At 45.6% G+C, this 23,554-nt stretch overlaps 2 protein-coding genes across 6 annotated transcripts; both read left to right on the top strand.

Annotated features, from left to right (window-relative positions):
• Positions 1-52: 52 nt before the first annotated feature.
• SLC25A27 (solute carrier family 25 member 27) lies at positions 53-10,055 on the top strand. Of its 4 annotated transcripts, XM_027663438.1 has the most exons (9): positions 53-173; positions 1,672-1,863; positions 2,642-2,726; positions 3,344-3,466; positions 4,190-4,302; positions 6,491-6,575; positions 7,160-7,252; positions 7,597-7,699; positions 8,848-10,055. In XM_027663438.1, the coding sequence occupies exons 1-9, from the start codon at positions 71-73 to the stop codon at positions 8,917-8,919; spliced, it is 969 nt and encodes a 322-aa protein (XP_027519239.1). In that variant the 5' UTR covers positions 53-70; the 3' UTR covers positions 8,920-10,055. The 4 variants fall into 4 exon arrangements, with proteins under 4 accessions (XP_027519239.1, XP_027519240.1, XP_027519241.1 ...); XM_027663439.1 differs by lacking the exon at positions 7,160-7,252; XM_027663440.1 differs by lacking the exon at positions 3,344-3,466.
• A 2,260-nt stretch (positions 10,056-12,315) lies between these two features.
• On the top strand, positions 12,316-23,434 carry TDRD6 (tudor domain containing 6). 2 transcript variants are annotated; one of them, XM_027663479.1, is made up of 5 exons: positions 12,317-19,029; positions 19,466-19,584; positions 20,638-20,727; positions 21,153-21,210; positions 22,745-23,434. In XM_027663479.1, exons 1-5 carry the CDS (start codon positions 12,393-12,395, stop codon positions 22,804-22,806), a joined length of 6,966 nt encoding a protein of 2,321 aa, XP_027519280.1. In that variant the 5' UTR covers positions 12,317-12,392; the 3' UTR covers positions 22,807-23,434. The 2 variants fall into 2 exon arrangements, with proteins under 2 accessions (XP_027519281.1, XP_027519280.1); XM_027663480.1 differs by lacking the exon at positions 21,153-21,210 and having other exon boundaries at positions 12,316-19,029; positions 22,745-22,897.
• The last annotated feature ends 120 nt before the right edge of the window (positions 23,435-23,554 follow it).

Below are 23,554 nucleotides of genomic sequence, written 5' to 3' on the forward strand. Positions count from 1 at the left end.
GTGCTAGGGTCTGCTCTGCTCCAGACAGACCCTGGGCGGCTGGTGAGCCTTGGTTCATGTGAGATGCTAGATGTCACCTGCAGAAGAAGAGAAGACCTTACCTCTTCCACAGAGGTGGCCCCGAGCCAGCAAATTTGCTCTGTCAGCCTGTGCAGCGGCTGTGGCAGAACTAGGTACAACTCATCGTGATTTTCCGAGAGGGAAGGGGGTCAAAATTTACTTACGGGGGGCAGGGAAAACGTCAGCCCCTGGCTGCCTCATTTCTCAGTGTTCTGCTCCAGCAAATCTGTGCATTTCACTGTGCTCACCGTGACTTTTCTGTAATCTAAACCTTGCAAGTGCTTTATGTCACCTGAGTGTGGCTGGAGGGCGGGTTTTTCAGGATGAAATCTTTGCCAAAGGACTGCAGTCATTAACACAGAACAGTTGTGACTGGTTTAAGCTTTGCTGTTGCTGGGTTTCCAGGAAAAGACTAAAGAGGCAGGGAGATTTGTTGCCTAAGTTACTAGCAAGGGCTGATTCCTTTAGGACTTTGCTTTTCATAGTTAATGGAAATTAATCAAACAAAAATTGACTCTTATATGACTGGTTACAGTGGAGATGGCTTTAAAAATGGGGTTGAAAACTACTTGGTGAAACGTGGGGTAGAAGCACTGTGGCATCTGCATAGCACTGCTTTGTGATCAAGTAGCTTATTTGGAATATTTTTCAGCATGCTTTGTGTCATTTCTACAAGCTCTTACAGGCAAATCTGTTACCTTGCTCTAAATGATTTGTAACTTCTCAATTTTCCCTAATCTTTAAACACGAATACCAATACCATACCTAATGCACAAATAGACTGTAAACCTGCTGAGGCTTTGAGCATTGACTGCATTCCCCCAGCACCTGAGTCCTGCTCTGGAAGGACCTTGGTGTGTTGCTGAGGAATCACACCAAAGACAACCCCTGCTCCTGGGCACTTGCCACCAGAGACAGCCTGGGAAGGTCCCTCACCCAGAGAGGAACTCCCAGCCTGGAAGTGAAATGAGGGCAGCAACCATGTATCCATACTGTTTCAGGAGCAGCCCTGGGAAGCTGAAATCAAGTTGGACCTACTTCTCTGGCCAGCAGTTATTTCAGCGAGAGAAATAACAGGCTAGACACGATTTTAGTCTCTGAATCAGAAAAGCAGCGTGTTTTAGGGTGGTCTGTAGGACAGCTTTGTAGATGGGTTTGTAGGTGAGCCTGTATGTGTATCTGCATTACAATGGCCAGTGTGGGGTTGTTCCTGACCTTAACGTGCTGCCTCTATGCTGGGCAGAATTGGAGAGGCCCCATGGACAATTGAGAGATTTGACTGGTCTTTATTCAGGGGGACTAACAGGAACAGGATTTTTAATTATGAGTCTCTCAGAAAGTACACATACTGCATAACAAATTTGCAAAATGAAATGCGGGAGAAAGACTTGGTGTTTGACGGGAATGTAATCCGGTTACTCGTGCCCAGAGCTGCTTTTAACAGATCTGGATGTGAATCTTCTCCCCTCCATGAATCTCCTGCACCCATTAGGTACAGCACCTGATGCCCGTGGTGCCTGGCAGGGGGTTCTGGTGCAGATGTTCCCAGCGTGGGAGGTCTCCCCACAGCCACACTCATATTCACATGTGTTCCCTGCCCTTTCTCCTCAGTGACATTTCCCCTGGATCTCACGAAAACTCGGCTGCAGATCCAAGGTGAGGCTGCTGTCCGTCAGGATGGAGCTGCGGCCGGCCAGGCAGCCCCGTACCGTGGGATGCTGCGCACGGCAGCAGGAATCGTGCAGGAGGAGGGATTGGGGAAGCTCTGGCAAGGTGCCACGCCAGCCGTCTACCGCCACATAGGTGATTATCTGCTTGTGATGGGGCAAGCGTGGGTCCTGCCTTCTGTGGCCAACAGCCTTTTGAAGTGAGCTTGATATATCTCTTTGTATTTTAGATATATCTGTATTTTAGATATATCTGTGATATATCTTCAGTCTAGCCTGCAATCCCACTTTGAAATATATAGGGGATTTGGGATCAATATTGACTCTTCCTTCTCTCCTTATGCCTTATTCTGGCTTCTGGGAAAACAAAATATAATTTCCCTGTCATCTTTGCTGGAAGGCCTTGTGTAGGAAGCAAAACAGGCACCTGTAGTCCTCAGAACCATAAATATCTTATACTTGAGGGAAGTGGGGATGGGCTGGGAAAAAAAGATAAGGTTGCAAGCACTAGGGAAGAATACAAGTTCTAGATTAAATGCATTAGGGGGTTGGCCACTGGTAACAGCTTTCTGTACTTTATTTGGAAATACAGTGATAGCAACAAACCTCAAAAGTATTTGTGGGACGCTTTGTGTTTGGCATCAGCTGAGGGGGAAGCAATGCAGTCACATCTCCTTAGGATGAAGGTAAAGCCTCCTGGCAGACCCATGGCTCAGCCAGAGAGATTCTCTGATGCTGAAATGTTCTATCTGTAGCACTGATACCAGGTAACGCCCTCATAAATGTGAGGGCAGTGACCAGCTGACCCAGGTGAGATCCAGAGTGTCTTAAACCGATCTCTTGATGTCTCTCTCACAGTGTGACCTCCAGAAATGGCAAACCCAAGAACTCTCTCCTGCTTTTGTTTCCCACAGTGTACTCTGGCGTTCGAATGGTTGCTTATGAACACCTCCGTGACTCTGTGCTTTGTAGGGCTGAGGATAAAACCTTTCCTCTCTGGTAATGTTGCATATTTATGCATATTTATTGCTTGTTTTGGGATTGTCCTCACTGAAGGAGTCCTGCAGACAAATCTTTGGTCCAAAATGTATCTGGTTTTAGGATGAGATTGAGAAAATCTAATACGAAATACTTGCCATGGCTGGTGCTTCAGGAAGGGGGAACTATGGATACTACTGAAATTTCTGGGTTTACTAAAATAAATAGAACCAGAAAATGAACATAACCCAATTAGCAGCAGTGAGAGATAAAGAAAAGTCTTAAATATCAGCAATCAGTTTAGAAATTCACACTGGCATTCAGTTGTAGTATATGGAGCATCATCCCTTACTTGTGTACCTTCCCATCCTGCCTTTAAACCTTAAGTGAGGAGCATAATGCAACCTTGATTTTTTTCCCCAGGCAAGTTTTAACCCTTTCTTAAAATTGGCAGAAATATTACTGACTAACAACCTGCAGTCACCACAATTATTACCTTCACTTTGGTCATTAGTATATGGAGCAACCATTTACACTTGTTCCACCTGGGTCGTGCTGCTGAAGTCTGCAGCTCAAGCACTGTGATTTTTGAAGATTTTCAGTTTATTCTGGAGCACAAATTTCCCCCTGTTTGGCAGGAAAGCTGTGGTTGGAGGCATGTCTGCAGGTGCCATCGGACAGTTTTTCGCCAGCCCAACTGATCTGGTGAAGGTGCAGATGCAGATGGAGGGAAAGAGGAAGTTGGAAGGAAAGCCGTTACGGTTGGTTCCTCTCAGAGCTGGTGGTTTTTTTCCTGTTACTGATCATGCTCTGGCCCAGAGTGTGTTTCTCTCTGTTTTCTGCCACTCCCTCTCTCTAGCTGCTCTTTGCTTTTTCAGGGGGAGAGCAGTGTCTGGGAAGCACACAATGGCTCTGGGCAGTGAACAGGGTGGGGGACATAAGACTTTCTCCTTATCTCATTTATACTTGCCTTCCTTATTCTGATTTATTGGCCCCAGAACCACAAACTCTCACCTGTCCTCTGTGCTGCAGCATGTCCAGGTCACCATATTTCCATGGGGAGGGAAGGATGCCTTCTAAAGACAGTAAACTGGAAGAAAGGATGAGGGAAATGGCTCATGCAGGATGCACAGACAGCAGGGCTTGAGACCCTCCTGCAAATACCAGGACACACTGCTCTTTGCATCCCAAACTGCTGCCATCTTTTGGTGTCTTGTACATTTACTACTGCAACGCTGTGTGGGATCAAAGGGTTGTCTGCTGTTAGAGATCAGATCATTGCTTAGCAAGGCAACCAGTATGTTTGGTAAAATATTGTGGCATGAAAGTCAAAGATGGATCAAAAAATGGATCCAGAGGGCCAGATCCTTGCAGGTGTAAATTGCATAAATCCTCTGTGAGGATCTGGTGCAGCAAAGTGCTGGAATATGCAAAGATTTCTCTGTATCTGGGCTGTCTACCTATTAGTTGCATATTGATTTCAGGTTTCGAGGTGTGCACCATGCATTTCTGAAGATCCTGTCTGAAGGAGGAATACGGGGACTTTGGGCTGGATGGGTGCCAAATGTCCAGAGGGCTGCTCTGGTGAACATGGGAGGTAAATGGAATAACTTGGTCTGCAGCACATAAGGCCACACAGAAACTTTAAGAAAGAAGAGTCTTAGTGTCTTGATTACCTACACTAGGGACCCGTTTGGAGCTCACTGCAGGTGACCTCTGCCTTGTGCACCTGTGTTTCAGTCCTGTGGAAATCAAATTGCGTAAAAATAACAGTTTGTGCCTCAGCTTAAGGAAAGGTGATCCAGGCGCTGAGGGGATCCCACGGCCAGCAAAGCAGGGACCTCACCAGGCCACAATCCAGCCCCCAGCACTCAAGGTTTGCAGGGCAGAGCCATGAAGGCAGCGAGACTTCACTAAGATCCAGATCCTCAGGGAAGTGTGTGGTGATGAGACAAGTCTAAGGCCAAGCCTGGAAGCTGAGCCAGCAGCAGGTCTGGTGAGGGTCACCCAGACACACAGCTCAACGATCACCTCTGAGGTAAATTAGAGCAGATGGGAACAAAAAGGAGAATCATAGAATCAGCCAGGTTGGAAGGGACCTCTGAGATCATCAAGTCCAAGCCTCGATCCACTACTGCTGTGGTTACCAGACCATGGCACTAAGTGTCACATCCAGTCTCATCTTAAAAAACTCCAGGGACAGAGAATCCACCACTTCCCTGGGCAGCCCATTCCAATGCCTGATTACCCTCTCTGTAAAGAATTTCTTCCTAATATCTAACCTAAACCTCCCCGGCACAGCTTAAGACCATGCCCTCTTGTCTTATTGATAGTTGCCTGGGAGAAGAGATCAACCCCCACCTGGCTACAGCCTCCTGTCAGGGAGTTGTAGAGAGTGTTGAGGTCTCCCCTGAGCCTCCTCTTCTCCAGGCTGAACAACCCCAGCTCCCTCAGCCTCTCCTCATAGGATTCGAGTCCAGCCTTGTTGCTCTTCTCTGGACCTGCTCCAGCCCCTCAATGTCCTTCCTGAACTGAGGGGCCCAGAACTGGACACAGTACTTGAGGTGTGGCCTCACCAGTGCTGAGTACAGGGGAAGAATCACTTCCCTGGACCTGTTGGCCACACTGTTCCTTGATACAGACCAGGATGCCAATGGCCTTCTTGGCCACCTGGGCACACTGCTGGCTCATGTTCAGCTTCCTGTCAATCCAAACTCCCAGGTCCCTCTCTGCCTGGCTGCTCTCCAGCCACTCTGTGCCCAACCTGTAGCGCTGCAGGGGGTTGTTGTGGCCAAAGTGCAGGACCTGGCACTTGGCCTTGTTGAACCTCATCCCATTGGAATCAGCCCAACTCTCCAGTCTGTCCAGGTCCCTCTGCAGAGCCCTCCTGCCTTCCAGCTGATTGACACTCCCCACCACCTTAGTGTCATCTGCAAATTTGCTGATAGTGGATTCAATCCCCTCATCTAAATCATCGATAAAGATATTAAACAGAACTGGGCCCAACACTGATCCCTGGGGGACACCACTAGTGACCAGCTGCCACCTGGACGCAGCACCATTCACCACCACTCTCTGGGCTCGGCCCTCCAGCCAGTTCCTAACCCAGCACAGAGTGCCCCTGTCCAAGCCCTGGGCTGCCAGCTTTTTCAGGAGAATGCTGTGGGAAACGGTGTCAAAGGCTTTGCTGAAGTCCAGATAGACCACATCCACAGCCTTCCCCTCATTGACCACACAGGTCACCTGATCATAAAAGGAGATCAGGTTGGTCAGACAGGACTTGCCCTTCCTAAAACCATGATGTCTGGGTCTGATTCTTTGTCCATCCTATAGGTGCTGCGTGATTGCAGTGAGGATGATCTGCTCCATAACCTTGCCAGGCACCGAGGTCAGGCTGACGGGCCTGTAGTTTCCTGGGTCCTCCTTCCGGCCCTTTTTGTGGATGGACATGACATTTGCCAACTTCCAATCATCTGGGACCTCCCCAGTGAGCCAGGACTGTCAGTAGATGATAGAGAAGAGGTTTGGCGAGCTCTTCCGCCAGCTCCCTCATCACCCTAGGATGGATCCCATCTGGTCCCATAGACTTGTGAGGAACCAAGTGGCATGTGCTCACATGTCTAAAGACAGGACTTAGGTGCCACAATCATCATCAGAACCTGGGGGCAGAGTGCCAGCTGTGCCAATGGGAGGAGCTGCACCGGAAATGAACATCCTATGCCATGAACAGCACAGACACCATTTGCTTCTGACAGTATTGTTTTTTCTCATTATCCTCTCTACAGATCTGACCACTTATGACACAGTGAAACACTTCTTGCTTCTGAACACGCCACTTGTGGACAACAGTGTGACTCACAGTGTTTCCAGGTGCTGTATTCCCTGATTACCCCTTTTCCACTGTAGAGCACTTCCAGTCTTGCTGTCTTCATCTGCCTCTCTGTGTCAGCAGAAGCCCCTATTCTTTGATTTTGATACTGCTGATGAAATGCAACTTTGGAATTTTATTTTTTTTTCCTGAGAGAGTATCACTTTACAAAAGACACAAGAGAAAGAATGTGCAAACTGCCCTCACTACAAGTGCCTGCTGGTGCATTTAAACACCTTTGCTCTCATCTGTGGGAGCATAGTCATATAACCCCTGCAGAACAACCTTTTTTACTCCCTTAATTATGAAGAAATCTACTTTATAGAAACAATATAATGAATTGTGTGTTGTAGGTCCTTCATTCCTGCCTGAGAACAGCACACAGAGGTGAGGGTAGCTGGGAGGACATCTCAGCAAGAGCAATACTAGCAAGCCTTCTCCCAAGCCAAGTTTATTTTACAAGTTATTATTCATGATTTTATGATAACTGTTGTAATATATCTCTATTATAAGAAATGGAATCACAATACTACAGTTGTCATAATACATATTGGTTTCTTCTTTAAGTATCTGTTGCTGTTGGCAGTGTCTGTTCTGGCCTGGTAGCGGCTGTTCTGGGAACTCCTGCTGACGTGGTCAAAACCCGAATAATGAACCAGCCGAGAGACAAGCAGGGAAGGTGTGGGCACTTCGGAGACCAACTTTTCAGAAGCAAAATGAAAACCCTAAATCTCACCGATTTCACTGGAAGCAAAGTGCTAAGTTTATGATTTGCTCTTCATCTTTCTGATGATGATTTTACTGATTTAGTAAATGTCTGAAGGGCGTTGTTGTGATGGCCACCTAAGCATAGCCAGTTACTCCAGTGGATTTTAGTTCTGATTAGATTCCAAGGAGCTTACAAAAGAGCTTTTGCTTGTAAAGAAATATCAGCAACAAATTATTTTTATGAGCAGGATGTGATTTTTTTAAAATTACACATTTGTAATCCTAACACTGTTTGTTTTCCGTGCACGTTCCTAGAGGTCTGCTATATAAGTCTTCCACGGACTGCTTGATTCAAACCGTCCAGGGTGAAGGGTTTATGTCTCTGTACAAAGGCTTTATACCAACCTGGATGCGAATGGTATGTGCCTTTTAACTCTCTTTACAAGAACAATTAGCATTAAAATGTGAGGAGTTTCTTCCTCAACACTATTTGAGTCTCTCAGTTTCTTTAATTGCAGTTAGCATAGCTGAATGTAGTGCATTACACAGCTGCATGTAGGGTCACTTCTCTCATGTTGCATTTTATACCTCTTTAATTTGGAAAACATTGTCCTGCTTAATTGCTAGCCAGTTTCCTTTCTTTTTTTTACAATTTCAGGCTCCCTCCTTTCTCCCTTCCCCAAACTCTCCAATGCTCCCTTCTTACTCCCAGCCCCGGACAACCTTTGCATGCCTCATACTTTCATTCCTCCTTCTCTCTTGATCCCAGAATTACTTTCTTTTCCCTCCTGGGTCTCATTTTCACCCCTCTTGTATTCAGGCTGGCAACCTTTCTCCTGCACACTGCTGGGCTGTTAAAGTTCCAGCTCTGCAATTAAGCCAGGCAGCAGTAACTGGAGCCTGGGAACTGGAACCCTGCTGTTAGTTTGAGCAAAGGGAAATTCCTAAAAGCAAATTTACATGTGATTACCTTTTTTAAGTCCATAAGAATTAAAAAGAAATAAAAAAAAAACCAAACCAAAACAAGAGCATCTCAACTAAATGGGTGCAGGATATACATTTTATGCAAAGCAAACTCTGTCATTTTCTGATTAAGGTTTCAGAACAGGTAAACCCTTTAAAAAATTTAAAAGCATTCAGCCCGAAGTAGCCCACAAGTATGAAACATTTCAGGTCAAACATTCATGAGTTGGCAAGCTGAAAAAAGAAAGAGGTTTAGGTGTCTTGTGAAGGATTTGGTAGGCCTAACCACATGTAATGTTACGATTTTTGTATGAAAGACAAAATCATAGAATCATACAATGGTTTGGGTTGGAAGGGACCTTAAAGATAAGGTTCCAACCCCCTGGGCAGGGACACCTTCCACTAGACCACGCTGCTCAGGCCCCATCCAACCTGGCCTTGAACACCTCCAGGGATGAGAAGTTCACAACCTCTCTGGGAACCAGTACAACATGAGATTGAATTTAAGAATATAATTTTTAAGAGGAGACAAGTTAATCTAATGGGTTTACTTATTGGATTACTTCTGTTCTAAGCCTCTAACTTCTGTGTTTGCTTTCACAGGCTCCTTGGTCGCTGGTATTCTGGCTTACATATGAACAAATCAGAAGGATCTGTGGAGTTAGTTCTTTTTAAAATCCTCAGTATTGACAAAACAGAGAAGAATCAAAAAGCTGAATTCTCATTTCACACGGCAGTAGGATCCCATGTATACATTGCTTCTCCAAATCCAGTCCTTACTGGTTAGAAACAGCCATGACTTAAGGACACTATTTGGTTGTCAGACTGCTAAATGAAATTTATATTATCTGCACAGACTAAAATCGTCACAATAATACTTCAACTAGCAGCCAGCATGAGCTTACTGAAACAGTAAACAGGGTAAAAGAAAAAGTCTACCAAGTAAATAGAATATAATAATGTCTGCTTGTTTGACAATAGAGACGGTTCCTATTGTTAAGGACAAGAGCAGGTTCAAAAAGGTAGCACTAAACATCTTCTGTTGCTAAGCATCTATAAAATTATTTGGACATTTTTGTTATTAATTGTATTTGCACACACATAAAGAACTACTTCTTGTTAGTGTTATGCCTCAGCAAACCAAGCCTGTAGTACTAGGTATTGAAAATGATAAAAGCAGTTTATCTGATTCCAAATTTGCTTTGCACAAAAAGCGGAAGGGTTTGTGTTCCTTTTACTTCCCAGAGACTGCCTGACCTCTGTACTCAACCATGAGTAGATCCATGATTGAAATGCAGTCCTGTTCCCAAGAAATCAAAAGCCTAGTTCACTCTGCCTCTCTTGAAGGACTCATGATACTCCAAGCTGAACTACTTGTCCCATGGCAGTCCTGGTGCTGATGTGGCAGACTGGGTTATTAAGGTACCACTTTTCCATGGAAATATGCACTCTGCCCACTCTAAATCTTGGTGGAACTACAACATTGTCTTTAAAACACAAAATGTTTGAGGAGGAGTGATTTGTTTATTTTGAAACCTAAAGCCTTCCAGATTTCATAGGGAAGGAGATTAGTGCTGTTTGTCACAAGGTTCATCTTTGGCAATGAAGAGGCAAAAATGCAGTATTAAAAGCCACCGTTAGTAGATAGAACAAAGGTGGCTTTGATTTAGTAATATCTAATAATGGAATGACTGTGCAAGACTTGGCTCTCTGAGTTAATACTCATGATTTCTTCTAGTCTTTGAAACCAGTGACTTCAATGTGCCAATTTCTCATTAAATAAATTCTGGGCGTCTTTTGGCTTGCACTTATACTTTTTATTGTAGCTCTGTTGTGGCTTTATGCATTTGGGGGTGTTAGAAAAAATTAATCTCTCCATTATTAGGGAGTCGCAGAATCACAGAATGGGTCAGGTTGGAAAGGACCACAGTGGGTTATCTGGTCCAATATCCCTGCTCAAGCAGGATTATCCAGAGCACATGGTACAGGATTGTGTCCAGATGGTTCTGGAATATCTCCAGTGAGGGAGACTCCATACCCTCTCTGGGCAATCTGTTCCAGTGCTTGGTCACTGCACCGTAAAGAAGTTCCTCCTCATACTTAGGTGCATCTTCCCGTGCATCAGTCAGAAGGTTTTCTTCAGAAATACTGACATTTTTCTAGTTGACACTCTGAGAAACTAATCCAAGTTCTTTTTGCCTTGCACACCATCACCAGCAATGACAAACCAGTAAAGCTGCTGCTTCAGTTCCATCCTGAGGGGTCCTGCCTGCCATCTCATTACCCTGATAACCCTGCTGTTGAATATGCAGATGTACCTATTGATTGAGTTAGAATAAGTATTTTTATCACAGAATCATGGAATCACAGAATGGTTTGGGTTGGAAGAGACCTCAAAGCTCATCTTGTGTCAATCCCCTGCCATGAGAAGGGATATCCTCCACTAGAACAGGTTGCTGAAAGCCACATCCTACCTGGCCTTGAACACCTCAAGGGAGATTGAGCATCCGCAGCTTCTCTGGGCAACCTGTTTCAGTATCTCATCACCCTCACAGCAAAGAACTTCCTCCTAATATCTAATAAACCTACCCTCTTTTATTCTGAATCCATTCCCCCTTGTCCTGTCACTACATGCTCTTGTAAATAGTTCCTCTCCATCTTTCTTGTAGGTTCCCTTCAGGTACTGGTAGGCTACAACTAGGTTACCCTGAAGCCTTTTCTTTTCTATTCTGAACAAGCCCAATTCTCTCAGCCTTTCCTCATAGGAGAGGTGCTCCGTCCCTCTAATCAACTTGGTGGCCTCCTTTGGACTCACTCCAACAGGTCAAGGTCCTTCCTGTTCTGGGGACAACAGAGCTGAAGGCAGCACTACAGGTGGGGTCTCACCAGAGCAGAGCAGTGGGGCAGGATCACCTCTCTTGACGTGCTTTGGATGCAGCCCTGGACACAACTGGCTTTCTGGGCTGCAAGTTCACATTGCTGGGTCATGTCCAGCTTTTCATCCTTCAGCACCCCCAAGTCCTTCTCGACAGGGTTGCTCTTGATCTGTTCATCCCCCACCTGGATTCATACTAGGTGCTACCCTGACCCTGGTGCAGCACCTTAAATTTGGTCTTGTTAAATCTTATGGGATTCCTGTGGATGCACCTCCCTCTGGATGTCATCCCATCCCTCAGGAGTGTTAACAGCACCACTCAGCTCAGTGTCATCTGCAAACTTGCTGAGGGTGTACTTGACCTCTTCGTCTATATAATTAAAGAAGATATTCACAGAAGTACAGAATATGTTGACTTGGCCCTGCACAGGACCATCCCCAAGAGTCACACCACATGCCGGAGAGTTATCATCCAGACACTTTTTGAGCTCTGTCAGACTTGGTGCTGTGATCACTGTCTTGGGGAGCCTGTTCAGTACTCAACCACCCTCTGGGTGAAGAACATTTCTCTAATATCCAACCTAACCTTCCCCTGACATCAGTAACACTGGCCCCAGTACGGATCCCTTCAGGGGACACCACACACACACACACACACAAAAAGTCTTGTGAAAGTCTGGTAGTGAAAAACTGCTTTAATCCTTAACAAATCTTTCTTTTTCAGTGTGAACACTACAGACACGCCACGAGCTCACACCGCCAACCCCTCTCACACTGCGCCCCCCGCCCGCGCGCCGCACCCCACCCTCACACCGCCGCCCGCACTGGCCAATAGTCCCCAAGCCCTGCCGCATGTCCCGCCTCCGGCGCCTCTCTGGCCAATGGGAGCTGAGCACCCTTGGCTCCCTCTCCCCTCACCCCGCCCCTCCCGCCCCGCTGCCACCCGGCTGACGTGGAGCGCTCCACGCCGCCCGAGGGCACCTCCTGCGGGCTCTGCGCTGCGCCCCGCGGGGCCAGGGCGATAACCCCGTAATAACCCTCCTCTTTGTGGCGCCTCCGGGCAGTCGCGGTTGAGCAGGAGCGGTCCCCGTGTATTAGCGCCCTCCACCCCTTCTTCCCCCCAGTGCCCCCGCGAGGATCGAAATGGGCTCGACCGCCCGGACAGCCGCTAAACGGTTGGCCGCGGGTCACGTGAGCGACGCGTGGCCCATATAAGGCCGGGGCGCGGGAGGGTAGCGGGGGTTGTTCGCCTCGTGCGGGCGGTGAGGGCGCGATGGGCTCCCGCGGTCCCGCGATGGACGCCGGACTGGGGCCGCTCGGCCGCGGCGACGCCGTCACCCTGCGCGTCCGCGCCGTGGGGCTGCGCCCCGACGTGCCCCTTCTGAGGCTCTGGGGGCTGCTGGGCGAGCGCAAGGCCGACTACGCCCGCCTCCACCGCGAGATACAGGCGGCGGCGGGGCCGCGCCTGGCCGCGCGCTCCGAGCCCGGCGGGCAGGCGGCCGGCGGGGTGGGGCTGTGCCCTGGTGAGTTGGGGCTCGTAGAGATGCTGGGGCTCTGGTACCGCTGCTGCGTGGTGAGTTGCAGCGCCCAGGGGTACCGCGTGTTCCTGCTGGACGAGGGGTACCTGGTGGCCACGTCCGCCTGTTACCTGGCGCGGGGCTGCCCGGAGCTGTTCCAGCTGCCGCCGGAGGTGCTGGGCTGCGTCGTGGCCAATGTCATGCCCTCCCAAGGCCCTGAGGGCAAGGGCTGCGGGGACTCACCGGTCTCCAAGTGGACAGTGGAGGCGATGGAATTCCTCAGCTTCCTGCACGGCAAGGAGGTGTCTGGTGTGGTGCAGGAGGTGATGTCCCCGCAGCTCATCGTGCTCGAGCTGCCCCAGCTCGTGGCCCAGATGCAGCAGCTGGGCTTGGCCAGGCGGGTCTCTCCTGTGTGGTTCTACCAGGTGCTCAGGCGCTGCCTGCCTTTTGGCCACCTAAAGCAGCAGCTCTGGCAGCAACAGCCCTCAACATGTTCCCTTGGAGCTTTTGCAGTGCCTCAGCTTCTCCACGTGCTGCTGTCATATCGGCCCCTGTCACCTGCCTTGGATTACTTCTACCCACAGCTTCAGCTGGGTGTGACAGAGCCCGTCCTAGTGACCCATGTCTCTGACCCACATCACATCTACTGCCAGTTGCAATGCCTGTCCCAGGAGATCCGTTGCCTTTCTGATACCATGTGCCATGTTTATGACCGGTGGGAGCAGGATTTATTGCCCAAGGTGGGCTCACCCTGTGCTGCCCGTGGCACGGATGGCCAGTGGTACCGTGCCCTTCTGCTGGAGCTTATTACAGGGGAGCAGGACCAGCAGGCAGCTCTTGTGATCTTTGTGGACTATGGCAGGAAGGAGACTGTGACCAGAGCTAACCTGCGCCATTTGCCTGCTGAGTGTTTTCAGATGCCTGTGGTGACTTATGTGTGCGCTCTTCAGGGTGTTTCTGATGGGGGCTGTGGCTGGTCCTCGTCACAGATCGATGTGCTGAAAGCACTGGTGCAAGGCAGAGGAGTGAGTGCTCGCATCAAAGCCTTTAACTCCTTTGAGCATCTCTATTACGTGACCCTGTATGGGGAAAGCGGCGTCAACTTGAACCATCTTTTTGGGTCTCAGGCTTGCTGCCTGGTCAGCAGTTGTAAGCAGGTTAGCCAAACTGAGGCTCGTGGGCAGCTGGGATTAGAAGGATCCTCAGCTGGAGAATTGGAATTGCCATCAGATGCACCTCCTGTCTTAACACACAGAGATTTGGGCTCTGCTGGTGTACCTGGTGTACAGCTGAAGACCTGTGTGTTCTACAGTGCACAGGTCTCCTACCTCCGAGATCCATCTGAGTTCTGGCTGCAGCTCAATGAGCACCACCAGCTTTTCAGGCAGCTGAGGCAGTGCATGTGGAATTTCTACTCCCATGCCACGAAGCTGGATGGTGCTGGGTGGGACCCACACCCTGGATCCCTTTGTTGTGCCAGTGGGAACGAGGGTGGCTTTTATCGAGCGGTGGTCACCAGGGTGCTGGACAGTGGGGTGGAAATATACCTGGTGGACAGGGGCAGTACGGAAACTGTGGATCGGTGTGCAGTGAAGGACCTGCTCCCTCGGTTCAGGGAAGTCCCTGCTCTAGCTCTGAAGTGTTGTTTGGCAGGTGTCTCCCCTCTGAGAGGGGCTTGGAGTGAAGCATCTGTGTCTGCGTTCAGGGAGATTGTGCTGAACAAGGGACTGAAGGTTTGGTTTTTGAGTTTGAAGGGTGACAAATACATGGTTGAAATTTTTGACCAGACCCAGTTAGGAGAGAAAAGAGTAAGTAAACTCATGGCCCAGGGAGGTTATGCTGAATACCAGAGGTGTGAAATATCCAAGACTCTCCAGAATTCAGATGAAAAGGCTGTGACACAGGCCTCTTCCCTAGGAAATAGTGCAGAGGAAAAACAAATAAATGCAGAGAAGAGGCTCAGAGAAGAGTCTGCTCTAAAGAGCAATGATAGAGCAGTTGATCCTGACATCACTGTGATGGTCAGAGAGAGCCCTGTTGCAGTCATTCACAGTTCTAAAAGTAGTGAATCTCTTCCTACTCAGGAATATAAGGGCAAGGGAAACTTGCACGTGCCTTTGAGACAGAATTATGTGGAAATTAAGCCAGGTTATTCTTGTGGAGGCCACTTAGAAGTGGGAAGTACTGTTAGTGTTAATTTGTCATATGTTGAAAATCCTAGTGTTTTCTGGTGTCAGTTGAGTAGAAATAGCCATGACCTTGAGTTACTAATGGATGAAATTCAGGAGCACTGTAAGAATTCATCCCAGCCACATGTTTGGCCAAATCTTGTGTGTTTAGCCCAGTACTCAGAGGATAAGAAATGGTACAGGGCTTTAATTGTTAGTGAAGCACTTCGTGCAGAAAAAGTAGAAGTTGTCTATGTTGACTATGGCAACAGAGAGCAGGTGTACCTGTCAAACCTCCGTGCAATTGATGAGCGCTTCCTCAGGTTGGAGGCTCAGGCTTTCAGGTGCAGCCTTTATAACTTAATCCAACCCAATGGTCAGAATCCTTTTGCTTGGGAAGAAGAAGCGATTAAAACTTTTCAGCAGTTTGTTGTTAATTCGTCATCTGAACTTGAACTGAAGTGTACAATATTTGCCTTGGCTTCAATAAATAGGGACCTGTTTAACATCGTAGATTTAATAACACCTTTTCAGAGTGCTTGCCAGTTTCTGACTCAGAGAGGTGTAGCCAGACCTTTATTTCCTCAAAAGCATCTGGCATCCTTGGTTCAGCTTCATTCTTACTATTATTCTAATCATGGTATCAAAATTGGGAGTGAGGAAGAAGTTTATATTACACACATTGAGGATCCATGGACGTTTTATTGCCAGCTTGAAAGATGTGCAGATACCTTAGCACAGTTGGCTGATAACATCAGTCACCTGAGTGAAACAATGACCAGCACAGGAACCTTGAGAACGTCTGGGAGCTTGTGCCTAGCAAGGTATGCTGACAGTCAGTGGTACAGGGGAGTAATTATGGAAGCACAACCTAAGGCAAAAGTCTTCTTTGTGGATTTTGGGAACACAGAAACCGTAGAGGAAGACGATCTGCTTCCTTTACCCAGTGATGCTTCTGATATCCTGCTTGTGCCAATGCAGGCCATAAAGTGTTCCATATCTGATGTATCTTCTGTTTCCAAAGAAGCTGCAACATGGTTTAAGGAAGCTGTCCTAGAAAGGCAATTAAAAGCAATAGTAGTAGCAAAGGACTCTGATAATACACTGCTGGTTGAATTGTTTGATAGTAATACTCAAATTAATACAAAACTGAAGGAGCTAAGCCTAAACAACGCAACACTGTGTAGTCATGTAGAAAGTGGCACTCAGTGCTCTAGAAATGGAGATGTGAATGAGACTGCAGTGTCCCCTTTAAATGCAGGGAGGCCTCTTGAAAGCAAAAAATGCGGATCTGAAGCTCAGGGAGGACAAGGGAGCAAAAGGCACTTCAAAGAAGATGTAAACCTTTTCCAGCCCTCTAGCAAGGGAGATCTGGCAGCTGGATTACTAGAATCTGATGAAATGCTTAGCAGTAAAAAGGATGCTATTTTGTTAAGTAAAGCAGGGGAGGAGTCTCTGCTCTCTATCCAGATGGATACACGGTCAGATATTAAATCTGGTGCTGAAGGCAGGTGTGTAATGCTTAAAAATGTGTCTGATCTACCACAACAGAAGATAGTGCCAGCTCATAAAACATTAGTGTATGTGTCTTATGTCAATGATCCTCTGGATTTTTATGTTCAATTAGGGAGTGATGAGGTTCAGCTTAACAGCATTTTGGAAAGTTTAAACAATGGGACACCAGCGAAGAATCCTTGTGGACAATTTTTCCAAGCAGGAGATTTAATCAGTGCTGTTTATTCAGAAGACAACCTGTGGTATAGAGCTGCAGTAAAAGAGAAGACTTCTGACAATTCAATAAGGGTACACTATATTGATTATGGTGATACTTCAGTAATTAGTGTTCATCAAGCACGCAGGCTCCCTGAGGACTTGTCATCTATTCCAGCAATAAGCATTCACTGCTTCCTAGGTGGACTTAAGTGCAAAAAAAATACAGACTGGGCAGAGAAAACAGTGCTTTACTTCACCAAGAGAACAAGTGAAATTCTGCTGTCATGTGAATTTGTAGAAAAGGTTGAGGATAAATGGGAAGTTATTCTCAGTGACCATCAAGGTATAATAACAGTGGATTTACCTAATGATCTTGCAAGTACAGAGAGATCTTGTTCAACTGAAATAATTGATAAAAGAGAGAACAGTGACATGATAACTTCATGTGAGCCTTTGCCTTCTCAGGCACCAAGTGAGGTTTCCTGTGATTGTAAATCATTTATCTGGAAGTTTCCAGAGGCAGGTCAGACTTTAAAAATTTACATCACAGTAGTAAATGGCCCAGAATACTTCTGGTGTCATAGTGCTGATACTGAACACTTGAGCTACATTGACAAAAAAATAGAGGAAGCTGAAAAGCTTGGACTGAGCTCTTTGAGTGATGGCAGAATATCTTGTATTAAAGGCGGTCATACTTGTCTAGCAAAATACAGTCAAGATGGATGGTTCTACAGAGCTCAGATCGTCAGTGTAAAAGGTGACAGCGTAGTTGTTCGACATGTGGATTACGGAAGCCAGGAAGCTGTTGGCATGGAGATGGTCCGACAGATTCCATGTGAACTGCTCAGAGTACCTGGTCAGGCATTTGCTTGCTGTCTGTCAGGTTTCAGTGCTTCAGAGGGCTCATGGCTTAGTGAAGCAAATCAGAAGTTTTATAATATGACTGCAGACCTTGTATTAGAAGCTGAAGTAGTAGAAACTCAGAAAGATAAAGATTCTGAAGTTCCTCTCTGTGTTGTCAAGCTGGAAGCTTCTGGCAATAGTATTAATGAAGAGATGAAGCCTTTTTGGAAGGCTAATAAAGGAACTGGTGACAGTGCTTTCTCAAGTCTTGACAACCTCTTAAAGGAAAATAGAAGTTCAAACAGTGATATGGGTCTTTGTCTTGAAAGAGAAACTACTGCTGTTTGTGGATTAGCTCAGGAAGGAAGTGCTTTACTTCGTTCTGAACCTTTCCTGGGTGTAACTTCTGAATGCTTAGAAACTGCAGAAGCAAATGTATCAGTGGGAGCTGCCAGTGGGAACGCTGATGATGGATATGAAACAGCAGAGCATCAGAACAGTTTTGATAAAGAGGTACCTCTGTCTGAAGGCGATAGTGATAACAGTATGTTACTAGAACCAATGAGATGCTGCAGCCCTCATATTTCAGGGAGTGAAGTGACAGCTTCAGAACAAGAACTGTCTGAAGTACTGTTTGGAGAGGATGCTGAGCTGCAAGCAGAACTGACGGGCAGTGCTTCAGCAGCCAACCTCTTTCTAGGAAACAAACCAGAAGAGCTGCAGCAATTGCCAGTGCTCCAGGCACAGCCATCTTCCAGCGAAGGAACTGGGATGTTAGTAGAACTGGATCCATTAGAAATGCACTATTCATATGATGATCTAAAAGAGTTCCTGCTGGATCTAGAGGCACTTTCAGCCAAGTCCTCCTTCAGTGAAGAAACAAAGGAAGCCCTGGAAACAAAGTCACTTGAAGTGCAGACAGCATCAGGCAGTGAAACAAGAGAGACAGTGTTGGAACAGGAATTGCTGGAGCTGCCAGTTTGTAGTGAGGAGACAGGAGAGTTGGCAGCTCTGAACTTTCTTGAAATTTTAACATTACTTAATGAGAAAGAAAACCTGGTGCCTTCAGTTAGTGATGGAAAGAAGTCAGAAGAGCCGATTCTGCCTGTTGTTCAGCCTTCTTTGGGAGGGAACCCAAAGAAACTGAGAGTGAATTTGTCCGGAATTCATCAGGCAGAAGATCTACTAGGTGATTGGATGGAAGCAGACGCCCCTCCCCTAAGGCTGTCATCATCTGGTGGCAGACCTGAGAAACAACTGGACCTGAAGACCCATGACAAGCAGTCAGTCGTAAGTGCCAAGTTTGGGCACTTTCTGGAACTGGTGCTGCCTGATGTTCAGCCTTCTCAGGAAGACAGGGAGGAGGACTTGTTAGAGCTGGAACATGCTGTGCTGCAGAATTCTGCAAATAGTGGAAGTCAACTTTCATTTCTTACGAAAGACTCAGTGGATCAGAGGCCTGTTTTCCCTGTAAAATCATGTGACTACAAAGTTAAGAAACGTAAGGGGAGGCAGAAGCAGCAAGATGACTGTGTGGAAGAGTGGATGAAACAAGACTTGACAGACTCATTTAAAGAGTGTGGAAATACGCATGGGCAGTCGTCAGGCTGTAAGTCTGGGGATGAAGAAGAAGAAAAGCAAAACGAGAACTTGGCTGACTGCAGTGCAGGTAAATTACCTGATTTTGAGAAGTTAAATAATTAAAATGTTGTGCTCACTCAGACATGAGAATAGCTTGCTTGTAGAAACCTAATTTTTATTTCCTAATAAGCTAACATATTAGCGTTAATGTCAGTATGCTTTGATGGGTTAAGGACAGCAGACTAAGTGTAGTATCTCATGTTTAATGTGACAGTGCAACAGCAACTAATCTTACCAGGGGAGAATGATTTCGATTGGAAATCTATTTCAGAACATGAAATGCATTTGCAAGACTGCTCAGGATGACAAATTTTAGCTTTCCAATATCAAGTAAGTAGTTTGGAGGGGGGCAGGGGAGCAGTGTTGTGAGGCATCTTAGGTTTTTTGAGGGGTGATTTTTTTGGGACTTTATGTGTTTGTTTTTTTTTCTTCCTCCTTCATTGATATGTCATAATTTCTTGTAGCACACCCTGAATATCCTTGTAATCTGAAGGGCTTTGCTGTTGGTTCCAAATGTGTGGTGTGGACCTCTCTCCAGTGGTGTGAGGCTCGCATTTTGGAGATATCTGAAAAAGGTACTAGGGTAAGTATGGTTTGAATATTCTTTCTGCCTTCTTAAGATCTGGTCCTTCTGTAGTCTTCCTCTAAATATTTTAATATTGAATATTTTAGATCTTCACTCTATAAAAGGCTACACGGAAACAGGAGTGTCTCAAATAGAGTTGGATGCTACATGCCAACACTTGATATTCCCTTCACATCTTATTCCCTTGTATTGACTGGGAATATTGAAGGAGTTGGCTCCAGATTGAGATGCACACTTATACACATGGTTCTATCTGGCCTGCAAGTTAATGTTCTGCTGTGGAGCTGTTTTACCATTAAATGCTCATGAAACCTGGTACTATTTTACTGGTGTTTTGAGGAATTAGTGCTACAACAGTAGAACTTTGGGAAGAAACTTGAACTGTACTGTATATAATAATGAATCCAGGACTATTCCTGCTTCAGTGAAATGTGTACTACGTTAGTGGCTGGTGGGAGTTAACTTTAACAGTAGAGGATAATCGAGGGAGCTGCCTTGTTCTACTGCTCCTTATGCTATGGGATGAATCGGAAGCTTTCCTTCAGTTCAGGGGGAGTGTGTGTCTATGTACACACATCACAGATGTCATACTTGGATAAAATGACCTTTAAGTTATAATTAAGGTTGCAAATCCAAAAGATCTTTACAGAAAAGCAACTTTTTGGAAGATTGAATGCCTGAGATTGTGGAAGCCAGCTCTTTTGCTAGTAGATCCCTTGGGTATCTAAAACTAACCTCAGCTGTATTCAGATGAGGTTCAGTGTCTATTGTGTATTATTATTTCACCAGCTTTCTTCTGGTTCTGATCTAGTAGGTATTTTACAGCCTTTGTTTCTCACTATACTTACCTTAGAAGTCCAGAAGAGTCTTGAACAGATTCAGTAATTATATTCAGTTTTTTTAGAGATTAACTTGCTCTTCCTTGCAAGATACAGACTTCTCAAAACCTTCTAAAGGCAGAGAGTCCTCAACTGTGTTTTCCCACTGCAGTGTCTTATTTGCTGAGTGTATTGCTGCTGTGCTAGATACACTTTGGCTCCCTCTCTGCAGGTCTTGAATCTCTCCAGTGGCAGTGAGGAAATTGTGGCTCCTGAGAATGTCTGGAACGGTATTCCTGACTCGGCTTGCGGATCATCTGAGGTATGGCAGTGTGGTAGTGGACTGGGTAGGACGGTACTGGTTTTCAGAAAGGGTGCTAACTAACTGGTAAATAATGAAAAATACTTCTATTATGAAGTAATTAGGAAAGAATAGTAAGGTTTTCACCAGTGTTCTTCATGAAGTACCTACCATGAAAAAGTCGTGTCTAGAACCCAAAGCTCAGGTCATCAGCCATGCTGTGGTGATAACAGAATGAATTTCCAGTTTGTTCTTCACATGCAGTTTTTGAATCAAAGCGAAAAGTGGGCAGAAGACCTAATATAATGAGTTATAAGGGGGGAAAACAGTGGTACATAGGAGTCCAGTAGTGCTGATGTAAAAAGTTAGTCTAGTATTAAAGGAAGCACCTCAGTGGATGTCTTAGCAACAGTGCCAACTTCCTAAGAAGATCCCTTTTTGTATAGGCATTAACCTCTGCAGCAGAAAACTTCCAGTCTTTACCAGAGGAGTCCTTGCTTCATGGTAAGTGTACCTGAAACCTCCCAAATGGGTTGTGTATTTGGTGTTGAGATGTTTTCTAATTTTCTAGAAAGTGTTTTATTTTAGAAAACACAGTTAAAACACTAATTTGAATTTATGTAGTTGATACTGTTGTTGAGATGTTCTTAGTATCATTAGCTTATGTACTGTCAGTTTAGGGGTGACCACATGCAATGAGAGCTGCTACTCTGTCTGGATTGGAAATCAGTTTAATAATTATTTATTCACCTGATGGATTGAGCCTCTTGGAAGAGCTTGTTCTTGGATGGTTCACCCAAGCTATAATTTTTGGTAGGGTTTTGAGCATCTGCCATTAGCATGCTGTTCTTGCTCATGTTTCTGAGGCAGAGTTGAGTGACTGCTAGGCAGATTCTACCAAGCATTTAGTGTGGGATTTGAGTGCCCCAATCCCATAATAGATCTTTGGTCTATAAATCTAAACCCATAATAATACCATCTTAGTTGTTTGTGAATAGTGCATGTACATCTTTATTGTTTCTTATAAATTTTGATGTGTTACTGGTAATCAGTGCACCAAATAAATAGTACAGGTTCTTTCTGGTTATAATCTATGGAATTGTAGGGCAGTTCTGGTTGAAAGGGGCCTTTGGAGCTGCTGAAAGCAGGGTCAACTAGATGAGGTTGCTAAGAACCTTACTGACAGGTCTGGAATCTATCCAAGGATGGAGACTCCAAAACCTGTCTGGGCAACTTGTTTCTGTGGTTGCCTGATGAAGACTGAACTGAGTTTAAATAGAGATAGCATATGTGCTTTCAGGCATTGAGTTGGTAATTATATTTCAGTACAACTGTACTGAAAGCTGACTGGTTTATGGGTAGCAAATAATGAAGCCTGCAATAGAGATCTAGTTGCCTGTTAAACCAAAAAAAAGGCAGTTAAAAGAACTTGATTAAAATGTTAAAATGGTGAATCTACAAATTCTCCCGCAATTGCATCACCTAGATGCAGAATTATTCTTGATTTTTGTGGTCTTGATAATACTTTCATAGTTTTTACCTCTTCATTTTAGTTGTTTTCCCTTATTTGCTTGCTAAATATTATTGTCCAAATTTGCCCATTGTCTGTTCTTGAACACTTTACATGGAATTAGTATGTTCGCCCTCTCAGCAGCAGCACAGGAGATGTGAGCTAAGGTGGTGCAACCACATGTCACAGAGTTGGATCTTGCTGCACATGTGTGGCACTGCCTGGAAAGGCAGTTTGAGTAGAAGGTACCTGATCCACAGGATGCAAAAACTCCTGCAGTGATGTATGCCAAGCCCAATGAGGGATGGAGTGACTTGAACTCATAACTGGAATCTGGGAGCACTGCTGCTTCATCTTTTGGGCAGGTCTGCTCTTTCATCTTTTTGTAAATGTAGTCTTCTCATATGGTCCAATATGTTGATAATATTTAGTCTGAAGCCCTGTAGAGCTGTGACTTTAGATGATAATGCATTTATATACATTTATAGACACATCTTGTTTGGTCTAATCTGTGTTTATTCCCTGTAGAAAAGCAAACCGGCCACAGCTGTGATTTAGTTGAAGATATTTGTGCCCTCCAGCATTGCTAAAACCAAGTGACATGTTCACCACATGAAACTGATTAAGTACCTGTGTGCCAAACATTCCCATGGAAATGTGTTCATGGGAATGAGAACACAAGACAAGCATTGAGTTGGTTTTTTTTCTCCCTAACTGACTAAATGCCTGTCACTACTGCACTTCCTTGTCAAAGAAGTGTTGATGGTAGACATTGTCGACTTTTTTTCCTACAGCTGTTGTTGGTAGACTGTTATTGTTAGCTTGTTTCTCATAACTGTACTTTCTTTACTGAAATAAGTTTGCCTCTTGACTGGCATTTCTTATTGTGTGTGGGTGCACTGACTTGTATCGAGTTCTTGTATTAAGGTGGGTGGTTGTTCAAAAAAGGCTTCTTATGAGTTTCTGTATATGCTATTTGTTGTACAGCACTGCTTGCTGATGTTTGCTTTTGGAAAGCAAAAGTTACGTTGTTACATGGGGTTTTTTTTCCTCAAAAAAAAAAAAAAGAAAATTGAGGGTATTTTTGCAGGGGTGTGGTGGGGGGAGGAAGGTTTTTTTCCTCCGTTGGGAAATACAGTTGTTTTGGGTTGAAATCTTGCATTTGGTGCTGTTCTAAAGCAATGGAAGAAGCTAGAATAAAGCTTTGGCTGACATATACTGTTTTGTTAATGTGTTTTTTTACTGACTTGTGTCTGTTCCCTATGCATAAGCACAAATGCTGTGTGGGTGCTGTTCTGCAGTCCCTAGTTCTGTTTTGACCTTAACCAGCTCTCTAGA

Source organism: Corapipo altera, unplaced genomic scaffold, assembly GCF_003945725.1.
Source record: "Corapipo altera isolate COAL_440 unplaced genomic scaffold, ASM394572v1 116, whole genome shotgun sequence".
NCBI lineage: Eukaryota > Metazoa > Chordata > Aves > Passeriformes > Pipridae > Corapipo > Corapipo altera.

What these genes read in the sequence shown, in the direction of transcription:
- SLC25A27 (XM_027663438.1), top strand. Translation starts at nt 71, where the DNA reads ATGTCACCTGCAGAAGAAGAGAAGACCTTACCTCTTCCACAGAGGTGG. An exon ending in AGCGGCTGTGGCAGAACTAG is followed by an intron (nt 174 to 1,671) that starts GTACAACTCATC and finishes CTTTCTCCTCAG; the next exon opens with TGACATTTCCCCTGGATCTC. An exon ending in TACCAACCTGGATGCGAATG is followed by an intron (nt 7,700 to 8,847) that starts GTATGTGCCTTT and finishes TTGCTTTCACAG; the next exon opens with GCTCCTTGGTCGCTGGTATT.
- TDRD6 (XM_027663479.1), top strand. Translation starts at nt 12,393, where the DNA reads ATGGGCTCCCGCGGTCCCGCGATGGACGCCGGACTGGGGCCGCTCGGC. An exon ending in CTTGGCTGACTGCAGTGCAG is followed by an intron (nt 19,030 to 19,465) that starts GTAAATTACCTG and finishes AATTTCTTGTAG; the next exon opens with CACACCCTGAATATCCTTGT. An exon ending in AGAGGAGTCCTTGCTTCATG is followed by an intron (nt 21,211 to 22,744) that starts GTAAGTGTACCT and finishes TATTCCCTGTAG; the next exon opens with AAAAGCAAACCGGCCACAGC.